Source organism: Chroicocephalus ridibundus, chromosome 8 (genome assembly GCF_963924245.1).
Source record: "Chroicocephalus ridibundus chromosome 8, bChrRid1.1, whole genome shotgun sequence".
NCBI classification, from domain to species: Eukaryota; Metazoa; Chordata; class Aves; order Charadriiformes; family Laridae; genus Chroicocephalus; species Chroicocephalus ridibundus.
In genome coordinates, this window is record NC_086291.1 from 52,712,536 (window position 1) to 52,733,850 (window position 21,315).

The 21,315-nt window shown below is 48.5% G+C and overlaps 2 protein-coding genes across 5 annotated transcripts; both read left to right on the top strand.

Moving 5' to 3' along the window:
• Window positions 1-431: 431 nt before the first annotated feature.
• FLCN (folliculin) lies at window positions 432-12,426 on the top strand. Of its 4 annotated transcripts, none has more exons than XM_063343338.1 (12): window positions 432-614; window positions 1,467-1,745; window positions 2,550-2,696; window positions 3,368-3,589; window positions 4,079-4,239; window positions 5,015-5,106; window positions 5,878-6,068; window positions 7,329-7,442; window positions 7,829-7,952; window positions 8,318-8,449; window positions 10,073-10,178; window positions 10,962-12,426. In XM_063343338.1, the coding sequence occupies exons 2-12, from the start codon at window positions 1,497-1,499 to the stop codon at window positions 11,161-11,163; spliced, it is 1,740 nt and encodes a 579-aa protein (XP_063199408.1). In that variant the 5' UTR covers window positions 432-614; window positions 1,467-1,496; the 3' UTR covers window positions 11,164-12,426. The 4 variants fall into 4 exon arrangements, with proteins under 4 accessions (XP_063199408.1, XP_063199409.1, XP_063199410.1 ...); XM_063343339.1 differs by having other exon boundaries at window positions 612-724; XM_063343340.1 differs by lacking the exon at window positions 432-614 and adding an exon at window positions 851-927.
• A 1,765-nt stretch (window positions 12,427-14,191) lies between these two features.
• Window positions 14,192-16,690, top strand: PLD6 (phospholipase D family member 6). The gene is made up of 2 exons (XM_063343350.1): window positions 14,192-14,603; window positions 14,699-16,690. The coding sequence occupies exons 1-2, from the start codon at window positions 14,192-14,194 to the stop codon at window positions 14,938-14,940; spliced, it is 654 nt and encodes a 217-aa protein (XP_063199420.1). The 3' UTR covers window positions 14,941-16,690.
• The last annotated feature ends 4,625 nt before the right edge of the window (window positions 16,691-21,315 follow it).

The window sequence follows — 21,315 nt, forward strand, 5'->3', positions numbered from 1 at the left end:
GGACAGAGGACGCGTATTGAAGAGACTGGAACACGCTTGTTTAACTCGAGTACTTCAGAGTTCTAACCTGGGCTTTACCCGTGTAAACATCTTGAGGTAACCACTTTGTAAATGGTGTGGGGAAAGATAATACACTTCATGGAGCCCCTCTTATGCTCTAATTAGTTTAAGGCGTTACAACACCCGATGGGTGTTGCCAGTGCTTCTACTGACCGTCTTCACGGGAGAAGCCGGGCGCCGCCTGCGCTGGGGACACGGGAGGCGCAAAGGGAGCCGACGGCGAGGCCCCTCCTGCCCCGGCAGCCGCCAGCCCCGTCCCCGCCGGGCGCCGCTTCCCCTCACGGCGCCCCGCCCGCGCACGGCGCGTGCGCACGGGCCGCCCCGCCCCGTCCCCTCCCGGGGGCCGCCGTACGGCCCGTACCACACCGCGGGGGGAGCGCGGCCCGCTTCGGCTACAGCGCCCGCGGGCTCGCAGGCGGCCGCTCGCCCCATCTTGGCTGCCGAGGGTCAGACACAATTGTCTAATCTCTGCGGAGCGACAGCGGGGTAGGGGATGGCGATGGAAGGAAAGAGGCGTCGTCCGGAGCTTCTCATCTCCCCCCTCCCGTTCTGAGGTAATGGCTCCGTCCAGCCCCAGTGGACGGGGCGGCCGTGGGACGAGTCACTGCTGCACCCGGGGGGGGATCCACGGCAGAGCGGCGGGAAGAACCGGCTCGGTACCGCGGTACGAACGGCCTCCTCCCCCTCTCCCGCTTCCTTCTCCCTCTTTACGCCGCTCCGTGGCGGTGGCGGGTGGGCAGCCGGGAAGCTGTCTGACCCTCTCCCCCCACCCCGGCTGCCGGTAGGGATGGTACGGGCCGGTGGGTCAGGCTGTGTCAGGCGCCCGCTGACACGGGACGGGCCGGGGCGGGGGAGCCCGGAGCGGCGGTGAGCAGGACGGGGCGCGGGGGGCCGGGCCCGGGGAGCCTGGGCCGGGCCGGGCCGGGCCGGTGTCGGAGCCGGGAGGCCGCGGCCCGGAGGGGTAGGGCCTGAGGCGTGGCTGGGCCCGAGGCGCTCGGGTCCGGGGGCGCTGAGCCGGGCTAGTCCCGACGCGTTAAGACCTGAGGCCTCCGGGCGCGGGGAGGCTCTAGCAGGGCCCGAGCTGTCCGGGCACGGAGATCTGGTCTATCCGTGTAGGACCGGAGGTATCCGGGCACGGGGGGTCCGGTCCGGTCATGTTCCCCGCTGTGGGGTCTGAGGTGTCCCGGCTGAGAGTCGGGGACCCGGACACGGGGGGGGTCGGTCTGCGGTAGTCCCATCCTATCAGGGCACGAAGGGTTGGCCCTTGTTCGGGTCACCCTGTGGTGGAGGTGTGCTGGTCCCTTAGGTTGAGCTCCTGGAGGGATACAGAGCAGGACTTGCACTGCTCAGGCCTCAGAGATGCTTTAATGTCCGTTGTGCTGATATTGTGTGCTTTTTCCCTTCAGGAGGCCTAACGCATGTGCTGAGCTCTCACTATGAATGCTATTGTTGCCCTCTGCCATTTTTGTGAGCTCCATGGTCCTCGCACCCTCTTTTGCACTGAGGTTCTACATTCACCGCTTCCCCAAGGCGCAAGCAGCGGGGACATCTCTGGGCAGAATGAGCAGGCGGAGGAGGAAGAAGGTGGCATTCAGATGAGCAGTCGCATCCGCTCACACAGCCCAGCAGAAGGTGCCAGCGCTGACTCCAGCAGCCCAGGGCCAAAGAAGTCAGACATGTGTGAGGCAAGTGTGAATATCCGTGTGTGGATATCGGTGACACTTGGCTTAACTAAAGGGCTCTTGGGTTCTTTAATGCAAATTGTATTGTTTAAGAGAGGTAAAAAAAAGTGAACTGCACTCATTTTGTATGGGACTGACAGTACCATCTCCAAGTCTTCATAAACTGTAATGATCTATAAACAGAGGATGAAGGAGCTGCTGTTGAGCATATAGACCTTGACAGCACAGTGTCTTTAAGCCCTGTGATCTGTGATTCTCTTGTGGCCGAGAAATGCTTTCCTCATCCTTGAAGAGCATTTACTTTATTAGGTTAGGTCTGGTCAGTTATTAATTTTAAGTAATTTTAAGAGCAGTATTGATTAGGAAACAAAAAAAAAATTGCAAAAGCAATTAAAACAATAGTGAAAATGTATGTTCTCAGTTGTTCTTGTCTGCTATTAGTACTTGTTCTGAGGTATTTGTTTTTTACTGTCCTTTAGGTTATGGGCAGTTTTGTTAGGCCAGTTGGTTTCACAGCTTCTGTTAACTGAATTTTACCACTTATAGAGCCAGCGGCAAGCTCACAGTCAAATTTAATAGTGGAAAATGAGCATAAGAGCATATGAAGTATATTGCACAGAGTCCTATGTGAGGAGCTGGGTTCAAATCCTGACCCTGACTCATATTTCTTGTCTTCTAAGTATTTGTGTTCTTATCTGTATGGGTAAATAATGCATCCTCACATTTTGAAAGGAAAATGCAGAGGCCTTTGTAAAGCTTAGGTAACTGCATGCTCATTTATGGCTGGATTTGCTCTTCTATCTTCAGGGTTGCCGCTCTCTTGCAGGAGGACATCCTGGATATGTCAGCCACGACAAAGAAACTTCAATCAAGTACGTCAGTCACCAACATCCAAACCACCCCCAGCTGTTCAGCATCGTGCGCCAGGCCTGCGTTCGCAGTCTGAGCTGCGAGGTAACTACCTTGGAGTACAGGGAGAAAACCTGGTTATGGCCTTCGGCGTTGTTTCCAATCCAAGATAGTGCTTTGCTGATCCTGGCTGCTCTGTGCAGCTAGAAAGAAGGAGGGGATGGAGGTGGAAAGACAGACATAGAAGTTTGTTCATTCAAGGAATGGTGGGAATTTTTAAGGTTGACCTTTGATACCATTGAGCATTCCTTCCTCTCACCTTGCGAGACCAGAAATTTCCCTTTCTTGTTTTTGCTTTTATGTGTTTATTGTTTTGCTTTGTAAGATAAACTGTTTTTGTAAAAACACTGGATTCTGTTGTTTAGTACCAAGAAATATTTGATCTTTGTAAACCATTAACGTTCATCATCTCATAGAAGGGACCGTAGAACCTTACAGATTAATGAGCATTTGTGTGTCAGGATCACCAAAATCCCTTGCGAATTCTCAACAGTACTATAGCCGAATAGAGCTGAATTCTTAAAACACAGTTAAATCAAAGGTTTGTAGGATACCTCTGGAGGTCTGTTTGCCCACGTGTTTTGGATAGTAACCTAGAAAAGGCTTGTTTTATTCACCAGGTGTGTGTGAAAGAGCAGGAAGCTTTGTTCAGTTTATTACTGTTTCAGCTGTGTGATGTGCTTAACTACTTTGGTGTATGTGTCCCTCCCCTTCAGGTCTGCCCAGGACGTGAAGGCCCTATTTTTTTTGGAGATGAACAGCATGGTTTTGTGTTCAGCCACACCTTCTTCATCAAAGACAGCCTGGCTCGAGGTTTCCAGCGCTGGTACAGCATCATCACTATCATGATGGATCGGATTTACCTCATCAACTCCTGGCCTTTCTTGTTGGGAAAAATCAGAGGCATCATTGATGAGCTTCAGGGCAAAGCACTTAAGGTACATCAGTGCCCAGAGTCCATTTGAGTCAACGTTAGTAAAACATTATGATAGTTGATTTACAGCTGAGTCAAAAACCTGATCCAGCTCATTGCTGCCAGGGTGGTCATTAAGGCTGACACAAGGGACAAGAGGATGGTGCGTATCTGGGGGTGTGGGAGAGAAGGAACAGGGTGCCTCTCGCATTTTAAGCCAGTCGTAACACTTTTCATAGACCTAGCTGCTAGACAGTAGCTCTGTTGGAAGTTTAAGTAACTGATGTTGTGAAGGACAATGGTTTTGGAGCACAAGTCTTAATGATAATTTTAGTCAGTCTAAAAATAAGACGTCCTTTCCCTCTCTTTTCCCATAATTTACAGTGTGTTTTGGATGATTGCATGTGATGCACCCTTTTCACTTGGTATTTTTCTTGGAGTTTTATTGGCCCAGCTTTATGTAAGCATTTTATCCTTTTTCAGTCTCTTATAATGCCCTTCTTCTGTGGTGCAGGTGTTTGAAGCAGAGCAGTACGGGTGCCCTCAGCGCGCCCAGCGGATGAACACGGCCTTCACTCCCTTCCTGCACCAGCGGAATGGCAATGCAGCCCGCTCCTTAACGTCACTGACCAACGATGAAAACCTGTGGGCATGTTTGCACACTTCCTTTACTTGGTAATGCCACCTGTGTTTCTAGCTTCTACAGATCCTTTAAGAAGAGATTATTGCCATATTCTGAAAGGGTGGAATTGTGATTTGAGTGTTTGGGTATTTTTTTCTGGAGGTAGTAAGTTAGACTTCGCTAAGTAGCCTTTGAATTGGAAGGAGCTAAGCACAGAAAGACAGCAGTCTGCTGATGCCTTTAGGACAAAAAAATTTCTTGTTGCTGTGAAGTAAACCTACTCATGTGGCAGCTAATGGAAACCATGTCCATCTAGGTGGAAAGGTTTTGCAGCATAAAAGTAAGTATGGAAGAAAGCAAGAAAAGACGCTCCTACCCCCAGCTTGTTGTACCTGGGACTCGCACATGAAGTGTGGTGGTTGTTCACCTGGAAGTGCCCGTGTATTGTGACAGGCAGCGTGGGAGGTGCAGCCCTTCGGCACAGTAGTATGTCTGTGGGAGTCCAGCTGCTCCATGCCTGGTTGCTTATCCAACTTCCCTGGAAAGATGCCACAGAGAGGGTTGCAACACTGACATGTGACTTGGATAAGTGTGTTGCACAAAGTAATTGCAAAATGGTAGGCCTTTCAGTGACTTTGAGTGGCAGTGGTTCTAAGATGCATTGATAGTTACCACACTGAGGAAGGGAGAGATGTGTTGAAAGGAAACACAAATTGGTTAGTGGTTGGATTTTTTTGTTAAGCTCATGGCACCAAGTTTTTTACTGGATTTTTGCCCCTGGCAAACAGGCTTAACGAACGCTTCTTTTGTTTCTTTCAATGTCTCCAGGCTTTTGAAAGCTTGTGGCAGCCGACTCACAGAGAAGCTTCTGGAGGGAGCACCAACAGAAGACACTCTCGTTCAGATGGAGAAACTTGCAGGTGAGATGGAATTTGTAGAGCTGGAAGACCCTCTGAGAAGCTTTGGATGGTAAAAGACCGAGTCCTTTCAGCAGCATCATAAGCGCAGCCATCTCTCATCAGCTTTACCTTAGTGGTAGTCCTGCAGTAGCTGATGTGCTCTCCCATATGGAGATGACTCTTGACAGGAATGTGAAATCAAGGCCCTTGGCCTCGTGGGCTCTCTGCATGCACATGTGGTGTTTGTTACTCGCGTAGGACTGTTGCATCATGATTACTGTTCTCTCTGGCTGGTTTGGCCCTCACAACGAATCTCTACAGCCAGAAGAATTTCCAGTCATAATATATGGACTTCTTGCTCCCTTTTCTACAGAATTCCTAAAATTAATGGACCGTGATTTTTTCTTGCGTTGAATTATTTTTATGAATCCGTTTAGACTAGAATCTACAAAACCTGCCTCAAAGCTTTGGCCATGACCTTTAAAGCAAGAATAGAGAACACATAGCTGGTCAAAAGATGAGACTTTGTGTCCTGTAGAAGATGAAAATTCCTTCTTGACCCTTCAGTGGTTATGGTATATCTGAACTATGAAACTTCATTAACACCTTAGGGGTCGCTGTGACATTAGTACTTTCAGTTACTGCCTTCTGAACTCTGTCTCCCCACATAGAGCTCACATCAGTTGGCTGCAGTGTGTGTAGGCACTTCTGAAGCAGTTCCCATGCCTAGACTAGAGAGCAGCAATTTTTATGACTGCTCTACCTTTTTTTTTTTTTTTTTTTTTTTGCTAGACCTGAAGGAAGAGTCAGAAGGCTGGGATGGTTCCGAGGAAGAAGAGAAGCCCTCTTCCCAGACAGATGTTGTAGAAGGGCAAGAGCTATCTAAATGCTCAGCTGAAACGTCTCTGATGCCAGACTGCAACAGCTGGAACGTAGCTCACAGAAGGTTGTCTGTCTTTCGCTCTCTCAGGCACATGAGGCAGGTAAGAGAGGAGCACAGTTACTCTGATGCTGAATTCACAAGCTGATAACCTCTTTTCTCCTGGTAATGTTTATTTAAAAGATGCATTTATTTCCTGCAGTCTGCACTTCTTTCCTGGTTCTGTGTTGAACACGGTGCCTACACAGCTGGTAACGCGTCTCTGAGGACTCTTCCTTCCTCTGAGATCACATGGGCCTCTAGTGACCATCGGTCATGTGGGATGGGATCATATGATTTCTCTCAAATTCTGCGCTTTTACTTCTTCCCAAGAACAGTGACAGTAATTTAATATAGAGGTCATGCAGCATCTTCAAAGCCAAGTATTATTTGCTTAAAACAAAAGTGTTTCAGAGGGGAAAAAATAATTTACAAACAAAATCAATGTCTCTGTACAGATCTAGCTTTTCTCCAGTGCTTCCAGTTACCTGACGGAGGGGGAAGGTTCGGCGCATTTGACCTGCGGTCTCTTTCACACCAGCTTGTTTTCCTGAACACTCCTGACAAATACCTGGTTTATGTCTTCAGCCTCCTTTTGTTCTACTGTCTCCCAATTTAGAATGCTTGAAGCTGTTGAACTACACCACTGTATTGCAAGTGTGTGCCTTTGGAGGCTTGTCTTGGAATATTGTTTCACCTTTCCTGCCTGGATCACTTTTGTGAACGTAACCCAGAGCAGAGAAATGCCTGAAAGTTTTTATCATCTAATAGAAGTTGTTCAGTCCCCGTCCGAACGGGCCTGTGTCTATCTTAACAAAACTGCTGATTTGGCCAGGCGGGCTAATTGATTCTGGCTAGCCAGAGCACTGAAGAATTTGGACCAACTGAGAAACGAAATGTGGAGGAACCTGCTCTAGTTGAAGGTGTCCTTGCTCATTGCAGGGGAGGTTGGACTAGATGTCCTTTAAAGATCCCTTCCAACCCAAACTATTCTATGATTCTCTTAATGTGCTTGATATTGAATTGGATTATTGGTTAGGCATGTTGGCAGAGTGGTACTTTGCAGTTGTTTGTTCTTGAAACCATAGATGGGGGCGAATATTATTTTGCGTGACACCTTCCATGCCTGTCAAAGAAATACTTGATCTTGGTGCTGTGCTTTAGAGCTCTTTCTCTGTGCACAAGACCTGCTAAATTTTCATGTTTGTTTCTGCTCTTCATTTCTAGCAATTTTCTTATGTGGTAGTCATGTTTTTGACAGGGCAAACTGGACATTTCACTAATTCTCATAACCAATGCAGAATATTATTTATTTTTTTTTCAGGTTCTTGGGGCATCAGCATTCCGCATGCTGGCTTGGCATGTTCTGATGGGGAACCAGGTCATCTGGAAAGCTCGAGATATGGATCTTGTCCAGTCTGCTTTTGACGTGCTACGGGTAGAAACTTTTTCCTTTGTTTCCTGGCTACGTATTTTTACATCTGCTTCTCTAGTAGTCCAGCCTTCATGATGACCTGTCTCTGACATGCAGTCTTGTGGAGAGCGTGTTCTAAATTATGTGGTTTGGAAAGAGGGAAAAAAAAAAAAAAAAAAAAAGAACCAAAAAAACCAAACAAACACCCACCAAACAAAAAACCTCAGTCTTTGCATGTCTTGGTTGTCCTCAGCAACTGCATAGTCTTCCAAGCTGAGTAAGATGCTTCTGATGCCCCCAGATCAGGAGCATCTGCTCCAAGTCTTGGCTGGCCCTGGAAGTCAGGGGAAAATTGTACTTTACTGGTTTAGCTCCAGTGTTTCTCTTGACATGTTTCCTTCCGTCTTTAGACCATGCTGCCTGTTGGTTGTGTGCGGATCATCCCCTACAGCGACCAGTATGAAGAGGCGTATCGGTGTAACTTCCTAGGGCTTAGCCCACATGTCCAAATCCCATCTCACATACTATCATCTGGTAAGAACCTGTTGCAGAACCCTCTCCTTTCCCTATTATCTTATATTAAAGGGCACAAGATTATTGTTATTTATTTGTATTAAGTATTGGCAGATAGTCTAACAACGCTGCATGAACTAAAACCTGTACCACTTCAGGGTTTTTTTCCCCATCCTCCTGCCTGTTCAGTATTTGAATGGTGTGACACCTGCTTTAAGCACTGATCACGCTATAGCTGACAGTCCTGCTTCCTGCTCGGGAAAGATTAATGCCAGGCAAAATATTGTAAATGGTCAGAGCTGTGCTTTCTTGGAGCAGGGTATGTAGCTGGATTTTAGAATCTGGCCTGGTACAGTTAATGTTCTTTTGGGGTCTTGTTGCTCTAGAGTTTGCGGTCCTTGTGGAAGTTCGCACTGCAACCCGCTCCAGCCTCTACCCAACTCTGTTTGAGGATGAGCAGTCCCTCAACAAGTACGAGTTTGTTGTCACCAGCGGTAGCCCTGTTGCAGCAGATCGAGGTGGGTGATTTGAAAGCAGAAAGAACCTGTATCATTGAGATTAAATGAGCACCTTTAACTTTCGCTTTTTAAGCTGTTCAAGTACTGGCCCTTAAGGAAGTCTTAGTAGAAGCCAGGTCAGTATAGAACAGGGTACTGCTATTTGAGGTGAGGTTTACCACAGTCTGTTTAATCGTAAAGGGTTTGCTTTACCTGATCAGCGTTTTGCTTATTAATTTTCAGAAATGAGAAACAAATTCTGTAACATGGGTACAGTAGCAATTGTAGGGAAATGATTCTTCTGTAACCCACAATGAACGTTTTCTATCATGGAATACTTGTGTGTTTATTTTAAGTAAGTCTAGCTTTTAAGGCCCGTGACATTACTCATCCCCCATGTTCCACTTGATAGACAAGTATGACTGATACAGAAATGCCCAGGCCTTTTTTTTTTCTTTTTTAATTTTTTGCTAACTTTATTCAAGGACTCGAACACTTGCACCTAGATGTGATCTGAGTCAGGTCCATCAGTCTCGTGTTTTCTGGGAAGTCTTAATTTAGGTGAATTGGCCTCATTGATTCCCAAAAGACTTGGCAGATGGCAAATCCTTCCTGCTCTGTCCTCTGAAGATACAGGTGCAATGAAAAGCAGAGACTTGCTCCCTGTGTGATGTTCTTGCTGTGCTCCAGCAGCTGTTGTAGGTCCCATATGTATAATTACAGTAGTCTACTTTGCATCCAACCAGTGGCATTTCCAGAAGATTCTGGACAAAAATAGTCACTGAAAGGTCTTTTCTTCACCACAGCATCAAACTTACTAGGCCACGGACTGCTGGGAAAATAGTCTCCTAGGGAATTCCAAAAAGTGGTCCAGGAAAGGAATGCCTTGGGTTGGTTGTTGGTTTGTTTTTTAACTAGGTGTCCTGGAACTGCCCTTAACAAGGAGAACATTAAATCAAGAGTAAGCAGAGACTTTAAAATTGAGGGTTTATATTTGTTTATATATGCTATGTATATGGTACAAAGCATGAAGATTTTTTTATAACTTTACATTTTTTTAATGAGCTTTTGATATGGGACTAGCAACAACAAAATCTAAACAGCTTCGGTTTAAAACTGTGTCTGAAAAAAACGAAGGCCTCTGAACCTGTGTGCATATCCTGGGATCCGTCACAAAATTCCATGTTGTTTCTTGGATCAAACATCTTTCTAGTGGCATGATCTTTAACTTCTCTTTCATGGAAATGAAATCAAGGCAGGTGACTGGAGGGTATATTTTTCGACCTTGTAGAACAGTAGGCTTCTTCCTGACTCAAGGAAGATTGTTATCTGTGAACTAATCAAGCCAAATTCTATGTTGAAATGGGCTGTGCTGTTATTAATAGTGTAGCTTTCTGCCTACAGATGAAGCTGCATTAATGCACCAGACCAGCGTGAAAAAGGGGCGCAAGCTAGTGCTCTTGAACAGAATAAGAGGTGGAACAAATGTGTATTCTTGTTGGTAATTCCAGCAGGTGTTCAGGCGCAGGCCATAGAATAAATGGACTAGTCCTTGCTAACATTACTAGCAAAGGTGTAAGTGGGTAACCCATAGCTTGTGTATCCTCTTTCTCCCCCTTTTCCCCCCTCTTTCTGATCCTGTAGTTGGCCCTACAATCTTGAACAAGATCGAAGCTGCCCTGACCAACCAGAACCTTTCCGTAGATGTTGTGGATCAGTGCCTTGTTTGCCTGAAGGAGGAGTGGATGAAGTAAGTACGACTACGTTGCTGTCAGAGAAACAGCTCTGGCACTAATCCTGCAATGGTTACAGCAGGGCAGACTTACAGTCGGGTAACTTCTGCTTTAGTCTTTAGAGAGTAGCCGGCTTTACTGCTGGGAGCTAAGAATATTGGAGTTCTTCTATGCTAGTCCTAACTCTTCTTGGCTTTCAGCAGTTCTTAACCTTTATGCTTCAGTTCACGTGTTGTAGGTTACCTACATGACAATACTTGTCTGCCTTATATATATTATGAGGATTAAGTATGCAAATACATATATGCCTGTCAGTGTGCGCTGTATTCCAGTGCAGGTAACATGCCAAACAGATGTCACGATTGCGCTTCAGGCGCTGCATTTCAAAGGTGCAGGTAGCTATAAAGGAAGACCAGACAGTCATGTGAAATAATTCATGGAACATGACGATTTTGTGAATGTACCCGAAGGCCAGATGGGCACTGGATGTGTCTCCCAAGGAGATTCCCAGTTGTCACAATTAATTGTTCTACTTTTCACTAGAATGAAAAAGACTGGAATTATGCATATTACTACTGAAAACTAGTAACCCCCCTGACTAATCCCCCTTTTTCTTGTACTCTACTTCCCCCCCACCTTATTCATTCAAAGCATGAGCATAGTTTCCATGAGATATTGTTTGAAGCTTTTATTAACATTTAGTTGCGGGAGGTACCGAGAGAGGCTACAGTTACTGCTCGTGTCCTGTTTGATGCATGCAAGTCCGTTGTAATAGTGACGGGAGTTTCTTGTTTCCGCAGTAAAGTGAAGGTCCTCTTTAAATTCACTAAAGTGGACAGCAGACCCAAGGAGGATACCCAAAAACTGCTGAGCATTCTGGGAGCTGCAGAGGAGGACAACGTCAAGCTTCTCAAGTTCTGGATGACTGGCCTGAGCAAGACCTACAAGTCCCACCTGATGTCAACAGTTCGCAGCCCGACGTCCTCGGAGTCCCGGAACTAAAGGGTGCCCAAACCTCACTTGCTGCCTTCAGATAATCGCAGGGAACCCCGAGTTGCCTCTGCTGAGCCTGCAGCACGTGCATTAGGCGGATAGTGAAACTTCATCACTATTCTTCTGGTCCTCAAACTAACTTGAAGAGTGACTTGAGTCTTTTCTAATTGCTGTGAGACTGGACTAATAAGTGCTAATAAATAGTGCTGCTGTCTGTCTTGAAACTCAACTCTAAATCTAGACCTCCACACTCAAGACTAAAATACAGCAACACTCAAGGAATCAGTATGAATTAATTAAAATCTCATACTGTCCTCATTAAGCATTATGGTGCAGCAGTAGACCTCAGTTTTAGATTTCATTGGCAAGACTCGGATACCTGTGACAACATCCAGAACTCCTGGGAGTGGATATAGTTAATCTCTCCGAATCCCACATGAATCTCCTAAATGCCTGAGAGAACAAGAACCAAAAATAAGTGACACGTCACAGGGTATGGATCATGTGTAAATTATTTCAAACCACTTTATGCTCGGATTTAAGAAGAGACTATTTTCTGCTGTAGCATAAGTCAGGACATCCTATTGGAGTCCTGTCACTCCACTTTATTTATTGATATCTTAACTTGAGACAGGTTCAGCATTTGCTTTGGAAATCTTGTCTGGGGTGGGGGGAAATTGTAATATAAGGAGTCTCAAAATGCAGCCTGCTTGCCTCTCTAGAGGGTAAAATACTCGCCTTGTTTTGCCTCTGGTTGCAGAACTTCCAGGTAATGAAGATAACCTCGCCAAGATAAGGTTGCTGGTGGTGTTCTGTCTTCAGAAATAGTTTCCTAGCTTTCTAATTAAGTTAAGCAGAAAAGATCCAACCTGTAGGTGCTCCCTTCTTATATAACTCTATAGTAGCCATTTTGAATGCTTAATAGTTCATGGAAACATTGGTGCATTTTTTAATTACCTAAACGGATATTCCTTATCTGTATTGTAAGGAATTACAGTTTCTGTTGTGAAGTCTTTTATTTTTTTGTCTTTTCCTGGATCATTGTTGGGAAAACTTGATGTTACCGTAGACATTTTTAACAAGTTAGAGGCAGGTTTTACCCAGGTGACCTTCTACACTCATTCAAACAAGACTCAAGCTCAGAGGGGATGTTCCAACTTGTCACGAGTTCTGTTCTTATGTATAAAATATGCAGGTTGATTTTTGTCTGGAACATCTGTAAAAATAGAGACAGGCATTAAATCTCATTAAGAGCTATTTTTGTAAAATGGACAGAGCCTAGTTTTGTGTTGATTTTCAGTGTGTGTCTGTGTTGGGGTGAGGGAAGCAGCGGTTGATCCTCAAGGTAATTCCTGCATCTTAGCCTTGATCTAATTTCCAGAATTTAACAGGCCTTTTCCTCCTGAACTTTGTTTCTTGTACATATCTGAGCATCTCTTGCTCCATATATTAATTGAAAATGTTCGACTGGACATAAAAGCCAATTGTAGGATATTCAAACAGCCAACAGATGCTTGGAAAAGGGCATTACTCTCTCACTTCAAAAACTAACCACGTCTTTAATTTCAGGGTTTGCAAAAAGGCCTTGCATTTCCCAATTGTCAATAAGGAGACGGGGAGACAAAAGAGGTGCTCAAGCTCTATCCCCAGGAAAGGAAGGTGTGAATAGCGTGTGCATCCTGCTTCCTGTGAGGAAGGAAAACAAAGCCCACCGAGACTGGCATAAAAGTTGCAGAAGTCACTAGGCAAGCGTGGACTAGTGAAGCGGAATTTCTAGTACTAGGGCAGTGCTTGCTCTTGGGGCTACCTTTTAAGTGATCTACTCCTTTTTTTTTTTTTTTTTTTTTTTTTCCTACTTGAAATCTGTTCTGATCCAATTCAGAGCTGTGTAACACAATAGGTAAGACATTATTTGGCATTTAGACCTTCTCGCTTGCTCAACTGTTTTTTATCTTTTAAAGAATAGCTCTCCCGAGCGCTCACACGTTAAAACTGAGTCTCTAGCTAACCCGCAGTTGGTGCATAAGCACCCACTAGCAAAGCCCCCGTTTCTGAACAGAGGTGTGTTCTTTTTCGAAGACAGAAAAATGGTGATCACCAGGTCGAGCGTGAGGCTTCATTTTCTTCCTTGCGCTTGTGTAAGCAGCGAGTTGGATGCAATGTCCATCTGTCTCCGTCCTGATCCAAAACAGGGCTGTCACGGACAACCACACTCTGGGTAACATACCATTTTTGAGCCAGGGCAAGGAAACCACCAATTTAACACGTATAAAGTACCCACAGGAAAGAAAGGGGAGAGTTTCTGTGAACCTAGGCCTCCTGCGTAGCATAAAACCAGCTGTGCTTGCCTGCCAGAACAGATCTACACCTGGGATTACCAAATAATTGTCTGGGCAAGTTCCTGCAGCTTGTGGATCAGGCCCCGGGCGCTCCTTTTGCCGTCAGCGATAGCTGGAATGTGCACAACTTAATTAACGGAAAATCATGTCTGCAGCCATCTTTCACCGCCCTCCTTCCCTCTGAACGGTACGCCTTAGAGACAAACTGATTAAAGCCGGCTCTTTCTTTATCCCGGTGTCATTTCTGCCTGGCCGAGCAGAGGCAGAAGGGCGGGAGGAGGGAGCCGGGAGAGCCCCACCACCGCCCTGCGGTTACAGCCCGGGCCTTTGTGCCCTAATTCTGCCACCCTTGTCCCCTCAGCCGGGGCTTGGTGGCGCCGGGTAGCCGGCGGCTGTCTGTCCCTGTCCCCTCAGCCGGGACCTGGCGATGCCGGGCAGCCGGCGGGTGCTGGGGAAGGGTTACTCGGTCGGAGCCGCTCCTCAGCGCGCCCAGTCAGGCGAGGGGGGCCGGTGGCCGCTCTTCACTGCCTCCGGGGCCGCCTTTCCCCCACCTCCCCGAGGCAGCCCGAGCCCCCGGGGGCCGGGAAGGCGGTCGGCCGGGGCGGGGGGGCGCTAGACACCGCGGCGGTTCCCTGAGGAAACTTCCCGCCGCGGCAGCGCTCGGAGCCTCCGCGCATGCGCCGGGCGGTGGCGGGGGCATGTGGGCGGCGGGCGCGGCGCGGCGGGCCGGGCTGGCGCTGGCGGCGGCGGCGGCGCTGTGCCTGGCGCTGGCGGCCTGGCGGCGGCGGGCCCGGCCCCTACGCGAGGTGCTGGTGTTCCCCTCGCCGCCCAGCTGCACCGAGGCGCTGCTGGCCGAGGCGGCGGGGCCCGGGGCGGCGGCGCGGCCCTGCCACTGCCCGCTGCCGCACGGCGACTGCCCCCTCAGCCGCCTCCTGCGGCATCTCCTCACCGCCCGCCGCTCCCTCGACATCTGCCTCTTCGCCTTCTCCAGCCCGCAGCTGGGCCGCGCCGTCCGGCTGCTCCATCGCCGCGGCGTCCGCGTCCGCGTCGTCACCGACGCCCAGTACATGGGGGTGCAGGGCTCCCAGATCGGCCTCCTCCGGCAGGCCGGTGAGGCGGCCGCGGGGCAGGGCACGGCCGGGCGCTGGGGCGGCTGTTGGGCGATGGCGTCAGTCGCCACTGAAGAGGTGGTTGTGTCTTTGTAGGGATCCAGGTGCGCCACGACCAGGAGAGCGGTTACATGCACCACAAGTTCGCTGTCGTGGACGGGAGGATGCTCATCACGGGCTCCCTCAACTGGACCACCCAAGCGATCCAGAACAACCGGGAGAACGTGCTAGTCACGGAGGATGTCGAGTATGTGAAGCCTTTTCTGGATGAGTTTGAAAGGATTTGGGAGAAGTACAATCCCATCAAGTACAAATTTTTTTCTAAAGACAGTAAATGATTGAGCTGCCTCACAGGGCTGGTGGAGTGCTTAACAGAGGGCATCCATGGACTTTATCATCATCTATGGAAATCATTGTATTGTCCGTCTGGGTGTAATTTAGGTCAGCTCCTCCAGAGAAGCAAAGTGCCCTCTACCCTAAAGTGCCACAGATCCCTTGCTGTGGGTCGTTCCTGTCCTAGAGGGAATGACCCAGCTGTTTGGCGAGTTGTTTTGTGAGGATAACCGCGAGGACTGCATTCCTAGAGCTTAAAACTGCGTGCAGGCTCCTTGCCGTGCCCTGACACAGACGAGGTGTGGTCATACGGTGCTGGGTGGGTGTTTCAATGGAGATTTTCCAACTTGGGATACTGCAGAATGGAATTGTAACCCAGTGTCTCCTCTACATCGGTAACTCTGAAGAAGAGTTGAAAGGGCTACAGCAAATTTCAAGTTTGTATAGAGAGATTAAGCACCTTCGTTACACCTCTCGTTGGCATTAATTGTTGAAAGTTTGTAAAAGGAAATTTTTGGGAAATACGAAGGCAGAAATTGGAAGTGTGTTTTGATTGTGTACACATTTCCTTTGGTTTAAGATTAGCAGAGCTCCACTGTAAAAATGTGAGAACAGATAGTAATGACAGCTCCTCTTCCAGCGAGCAAGTGTAGGGAAGCCTGGAAAGAAATGAGAGAAACTGTTCTTTGAGATCAGTCGGTCTTGAGAGCAGACATGGCTGGAGCGGTGGAAGGAAACCCCAGGTCGTTCAGGTGGGGACATCGTGTGCTGGTCTGGTTGGGTGACTTCGCCTGTGGTGGCAGCAGCAGGCTGGGGACAGCGAGGGAGCAGCAAGAGGGAGGCAACATCCCTGTCCCTGCAGTTCAGGGTGGGACAAAGATGGGCGTAAACTTCAGAATTTCGTATCTCTAAATAGCGTCTGTGTAAGAACTACTTTATACTGAGTCTGAAGTGCCTCAAAATCTCTCAAAATGAAAAAAGGTCTTTAGTATTTTTGTTACCAGTTTTGCTTGATAGAGTGGTGCTGCGAGTGGCCCTATTAAATGCCACCAGGATTGGAATTTTCACAGAAAAGCTCAACATCGTCTTCTGGTTTTTGCCCGCCAGCCAGTTCTTGGGGGTTGGTTGTTCCAAAGATCCAAATCATTAAAAATTCCTGTAGATCCTTAGGTGTTATTTAGGGTACGTGGAGTAACAGCAACGGATTACAGATTTGTTCTATTTTGTTGCAGATTTGTTCAGTTTTGTTTGAGAAAGTTGGCGTGGGTCTGGGGGAAAAAGCATTACTGCTTTCTCTGGCTTAGCAGCTCTGCAAGGCTGAGGAAGGTCATTCTCTAGTAAACCCCGTTCAGCAGCATTAGATTTACACTACTTAGAACACGTTATTGCTATTAAAATGCTGTTTCCTTTGTGAAGGGTGACTATAAAAGCCATCAGCTCACTCGGTTTTCAGGCTCTGGCCTCTGCTCCGTTCTTCATGCAGTAGCGTCCTTTTTGAAAGAAAGCCCTCACTACACGGCATGCAAAGGGTGGTGCAAAAATAGTTTATTACGATATAGTTAATGTAAAGTTAGGTAATTATATTTACAAAATAAAAATGATCAGCTACATCCATGGGAACCTAGCATGTCACACGAGTTTGTAAGGAATAAATACTGTGAGAAAATGTGATGTTTCTATTACAGTGAGCAGTTGATCGGAAACGGTGGCTCTTAAAAAAGCACTGAAATAATCGAGTGGAAGGGAGAAGGGAAAGAGAGAGGAACGCGCACGTACTGAGAAACGGGAGCCTCCAACACCCATTCCTCTTTGCAGAGGGAAAATACCACATGTGAGATGTTATTTCCCAGAGTAATCCGTGTGGAAAACGCCCCTTAAAAGAGGCTGTTCTGCCCTGCGGATGGGCAGGGATCGAGGACAACTGTGCTGCCTCCTCTCCCCACCGCCCCGCTGTGATCGTTCCTGGGTTTGAGCCGCTGGGATTTCCGTGGGGCTGCAGCATCGCGGTGCCACCCGGGTACCACCATCCCTGCTCCGCTGCCACAGGGCAGGGCGGAGGGGGAGGGCTGGCCGCCGCGTCCCATCATCACGAACTGGGAAATGACACTTGCGTCCTCATTACTCACCATTCCTTTGGGCCGTTCCCAGAGTACAAGCGGTGGAGCGTAGTGCGTGCGTGGTTTTAATCCAGAAAAATTCCCCTCCGATTACGCGTCAGTTGTCGGTTAAAGCTGTGCTGGGACAGAACTAAGGGAAGCCGCCTGTTCTCCTCAAGAGGGTGGGGGGACTGACCACGAGTACCCGAACGGCCAGTGCCACTTCAGATACCACCCACAGACTTGCAGAGCTTCCTCCTCTCTCCCCAAAACTTCATCCTTTCAAATAAATGATTCTTTAAAACCTCAAGTCATCCCGAACTCCAGGTCCCAGGAGGGTGGACACGGGTCAAAGACTGCGCGTCCCTATCTGCTTCCTACTTACCATCGTCTTTAGTATTTTACAACATACTTTGCCGGCTCTAGTTTAGAACAAAGAGTGAATGTTCGTGACAGTCCTGCACGCAGGCAGCCTGCATGAAGAAAGCGTGAAGACCATAATTGCAATTGCACTCATTATTTACGAGCTCACGGCCAGCTGCTTTAGTTCCGTTGGTACCAACTCGTCTGGCTCATCAGGTTTCCGCTGGTAAATCCCACACCCTCGGTTTCTTGTTGTAGTCTCGGATTGATGCGGGCAAAAGAGCGTTATAACCCGTGTTATTTCCAGCCTGGTGCCCCCTGCTCCTGCCGTGGGACCTTGGGGCCTCTTCTGAGAGGGGTTTGTACCCCGGGATCGCACCGAAGGTCAGCGCCGTAGTAACGATGTTGTGCTGGAAGTTACGTTTGACGTTACTGCGACAGCCCCCGGCTGTCGTGTGTGGACACCGCAAGGACAGCCGTGCATGCTCGGTCACCGAGTAGTCGCTGCTGCTCCGTGGAACGAGAGATGTGCATCCTCGTGGTGTTAATGCCACTATCAAATACACCATTCCCGACTTCTCTGAATGGCAAAAAAAACCAACCCCGAGGTTTATGGCGCAGTGAGGTTACAGTTCTCAAACCGACTGTACACGATCTTTGGACAGGTATCTTCAAAACTAGAGGTACAGGTCAGCAGAAAAGGTTTGAAAAGATATTTATAAGAGTCATCAAAAGCAAACAAAACAGTTTATGAGGGCAGAGGGGGTGGGTTGGACACACTCGGCGCTCCTCTCCCAGCCCCCGCCTGGGACATCTCTCTTAGAACAAGATTTAAAAAACAAAACCCACAACTTGGTCACAAAAGAGACCCCTCCACTAATTTCTGAGTCATAAATATTTACACGGCGTGCTTGGAATACTATACAGGTTTTAAATTACTTTTTTAAAAGAGAAGAATACCAAAGCTTTTGCTTTCTTTTCTTTTTTTTTTTTTTTTTCCCCCCCTAAAAAATTACAGCGGGAAGGCAAGCTACACCGAGTGTGCGTGTGCTGAAGTGTTCACAACCGCCTAAAAGTGCTGTGTCCGAACCACGGGAGAAGGCGAAGGTCCCGTGGAAGTGCCGTCAAGTAGAGGGTTGGGACAAAAGCAGTGACACTTTTTACAAAGCCGGGGGCGGCGCTGTTAATGCAGTCCACCTCTGCCCGAAGGGGGGGAAAAAAAAAAAAGAAAAAAAAAAAAAAGAGACTTTTCTGGTTGGCAAGCGGGCACGCGATTCTAGTTTTGAAGCAAAAGCACACAGTTTGTTTCATTTTTCTACACGCGGGCAAAGAAAAGGTCACAGTTAGAGAAGGATTCAACCTGTTTCAGGGGAGACGGTGCAAACGGTAGGAAAATTCTAAGCGCGAAAAAAAAAAAAAATAAAAGCCCTCGGAGCAAATTAGGTGGTGTCCGTGCCTGCACCTTCCTTGCGCTTGACTTTTCCTCGGCCTCGCATTTCGGTGCTATCAATAGTGTAGAATTGTGTAAAAAAAAAACGCAGCCGCTTGCATTCCCCGTGTGACGGCGTGGATATTCGGTGCCCCGGAGCAGGAAGAAGCAAGAGGGTAACCAAGGACCACCGCCATCAGTAAAAACCTTCCCAGCTGGCTTTACCCCCCCTCCTTTTTTTTTTTTTCTTTAAAGCGCTGCTCTCTGCAGAAATGTTTCAGGCTGTTTATTGGTGCTGCAGGTTCTCTCTTTTTCTTTAATGTGACGGCAGGTAATGGACCGCCTCTTCCTTGGGAGAGATGCTTAGAAAGGTGCCAGGCGCAGGCGGAGTGGAGCCCAAAGCCTGGAGCAGTAGTTCGGAACAGCCCTTGGCATGTCATAGCATCTTCCCTCCTCCTCCTCCTCCTCTTCGTGACCCCCCCAGAACTCACAGCCACCACCATGGGACATCGTGTGCAGCGTTCCCGGCTGATGAAGTGCTGCCCCAAAGGCTGAGGTTGATCCTGGTGATGCCGAGAGGCCCCGTCGCAGCCCCTGCGACGCCTCCGGGAGAGCGGAGCCCAGGTCTCTGCTTTAATCCTCAAAGGAGCCCAACTCCCCGGAGGAAGATGGCTGCTCCCATGTACTACAGCACAGAAGACCACCATCACCACCACCACGTCCGTAAAAGACCCCTTCGCTTAGCGACAAGTATTTTAAACCCACGAAGTTCAGCACTGAGATTAACTGATTTGGCTTATTAAGAATTGCTAAACCCACGCCAACGGCAGCCAGTCCCACCCGTCCCTCCGCACGCCGTGTTCCCTGCGGCTCTCCTCCTGCCACCGACACATTTTATTTCAGCTATACTTGTAGTTACCGCCAGGTGTGGTTTTTTTATTTTTTTCCCAGCAAACCTGCCTGTTTTGCTTTTCTCAGCTATTTGAAGGTCCAGAGACGCTGGACAGTGTATATTAAATAAAAGTTCCCTGACCGCAAACCTCTGACCAGCTGATCCCCAGGGTCTGACCCCTGTTAGCAAACGGCAATTCGAATCCTATAAAAGATGAAAAACATCTGTAAAAGGTGTTTCAGGGAGCCCGCAAAAAGAGGGGAGGTGATGCGAGAGCTGATATTTTCTGGGCAACAAGGTAAAAACAAGCTAGAGGAAACAGAGAAGAAAAATCCAGCTTCGTTCCTGCCGACGCCGGATCCCCCGGCAGTGCCTCACCGGAGAGAAGCAAAACGCCGTCTGTGTTGCCTCGGGTGAAGAACTGACACAGGGGACTCAGAAGTTCTATACGTCCCCTCGCGTAGTGTATGCGCACGTCTACAGGAAAGGAGCAAGAGCTGCACGAGTGTTCCTGGGTGATTTCTCTCCCCCCCCCCCGCCGCTAAACACCAATATGGTTTTCTATGTGTATAAATAACAATCCCGCCCCCCCATCGCCTCCCTCCACAGGGCAAGTCAAGGCCCAAGCACAAGCGGAAAGTGCGTCTCCTGCTGCTCCCCGTCTGCGGCACCCGCGGGCTCCGCACAGCTCCCCGTGCCGCCCCATTTCCATCACACCTTCGTCCGCCTTCCTGCGCCATCCGCCACCGAAGCGCTGCCACCTTCGCCAACACACTGCAGTGCTTTTCTGCCCATCCTCACCCCTTGTCTTAAAAAAAAAAAAACCAAAACAAAACAAAACAAAAAAACCACAAACGTATTTACACGTGCAGAGTCAAAAGCTGGGGACGATCCCCACCTCATCGCTTCACGTGTGCCCTCCACTCACCCAGCCGTTCTCTACGTTAAGAAATACGGTTCGAAGCCGGAGCACTGGCAAAGAAATCAAGTGCTCTTATTCGCCAGGCCCAATACCTCGTCCTAGGCAGGACTCTCAGCTGCAAGAGAGGATTTCTTGGTGTATGCAAGTGTAGAGCAGGAAACTTCCCTCCGTGGGGAGCCTCGCGATGCTCAGTGGCATGATCCTGTACCAGAAAGGGTCCACCTTGTGTCCTCTACACCACCGATGCAAATAGCAAGGTACGTAACTTCTAGTCCTCACACTTAAAATAAGTGCTCCGGAGCAACTGCAGAAAAAAGCAGGATTTCCTAGGGGACATCGGAAAGGTCAGGGTCCACGTGGTGAGAAGGAGCCCAGCACGTGTTCTGCTCAGTTGGCTAAAAAGGACAAAGTCCCACCATATGTCTTGAGAGATGAGGAGGAGGAGGAGGAGGGTGTCCTCCTGGAGCCAATGAGGTCTTGTAAGGGAAGAGCAATGACAGTGACAAGGCCTACATGCCATCCTAACGCTGTGTCTCAAGGCCTCTGCCAGGAGATCACAGAGGCCAGTGCTCACCACGGACCTGGAGCAGCCAGGGATGAAGTGTAAAGGTTATCCCTGCTGAGAGCTGGAGAGATGACTTTGGACGGGACCAAGCCAGGCACCGGGAGCGGGTGACC

What these genes read in the sequence shown, in the direction of transcription:
- FLCN (XM_063343338.1), top strand. Translation starts at nt 1,497, where the DNA reads ATGAATGCTATTGTTGCCCTCTGCCATTTTTGTGAGCTCCATGGTCCT. An exon ending in TTCAGGGCAAAGCACTTAAG is followed by an intron (nt 3,590 to 4,078) that starts GTACATCAGTGC and finishes TCTGTGGTGCAG; the next exon opens with GTGTTTGAAGCAGAGCAGTA. An exon ending in ATCTCACATACTATCATCTG is followed by an intron (nt 7,953 to 8,317) that starts GTAAGAACCTGT and finishes TTGTTGCTCTAG; the next exon opens with AGTTTGCGGTCCTTGTGGAA.
- PLD6 (XM_063343350.1), top strand. Translation starts at nt 14,192, where the DNA reads ATGTGGGCGGCGGGCGCGGCGCGGCGGGCCGGGCTGGCGCTGGCGGCG. An exon ending in CGGCCTCCTCCGGCAGGCCG is followed by an intron (nt 14,604 to 14,698) that starts GTGAGGCGGCCG and finishes GTGTCTTTGTAG; the next exon opens with GGATCCAGGTGCGCCACGAC.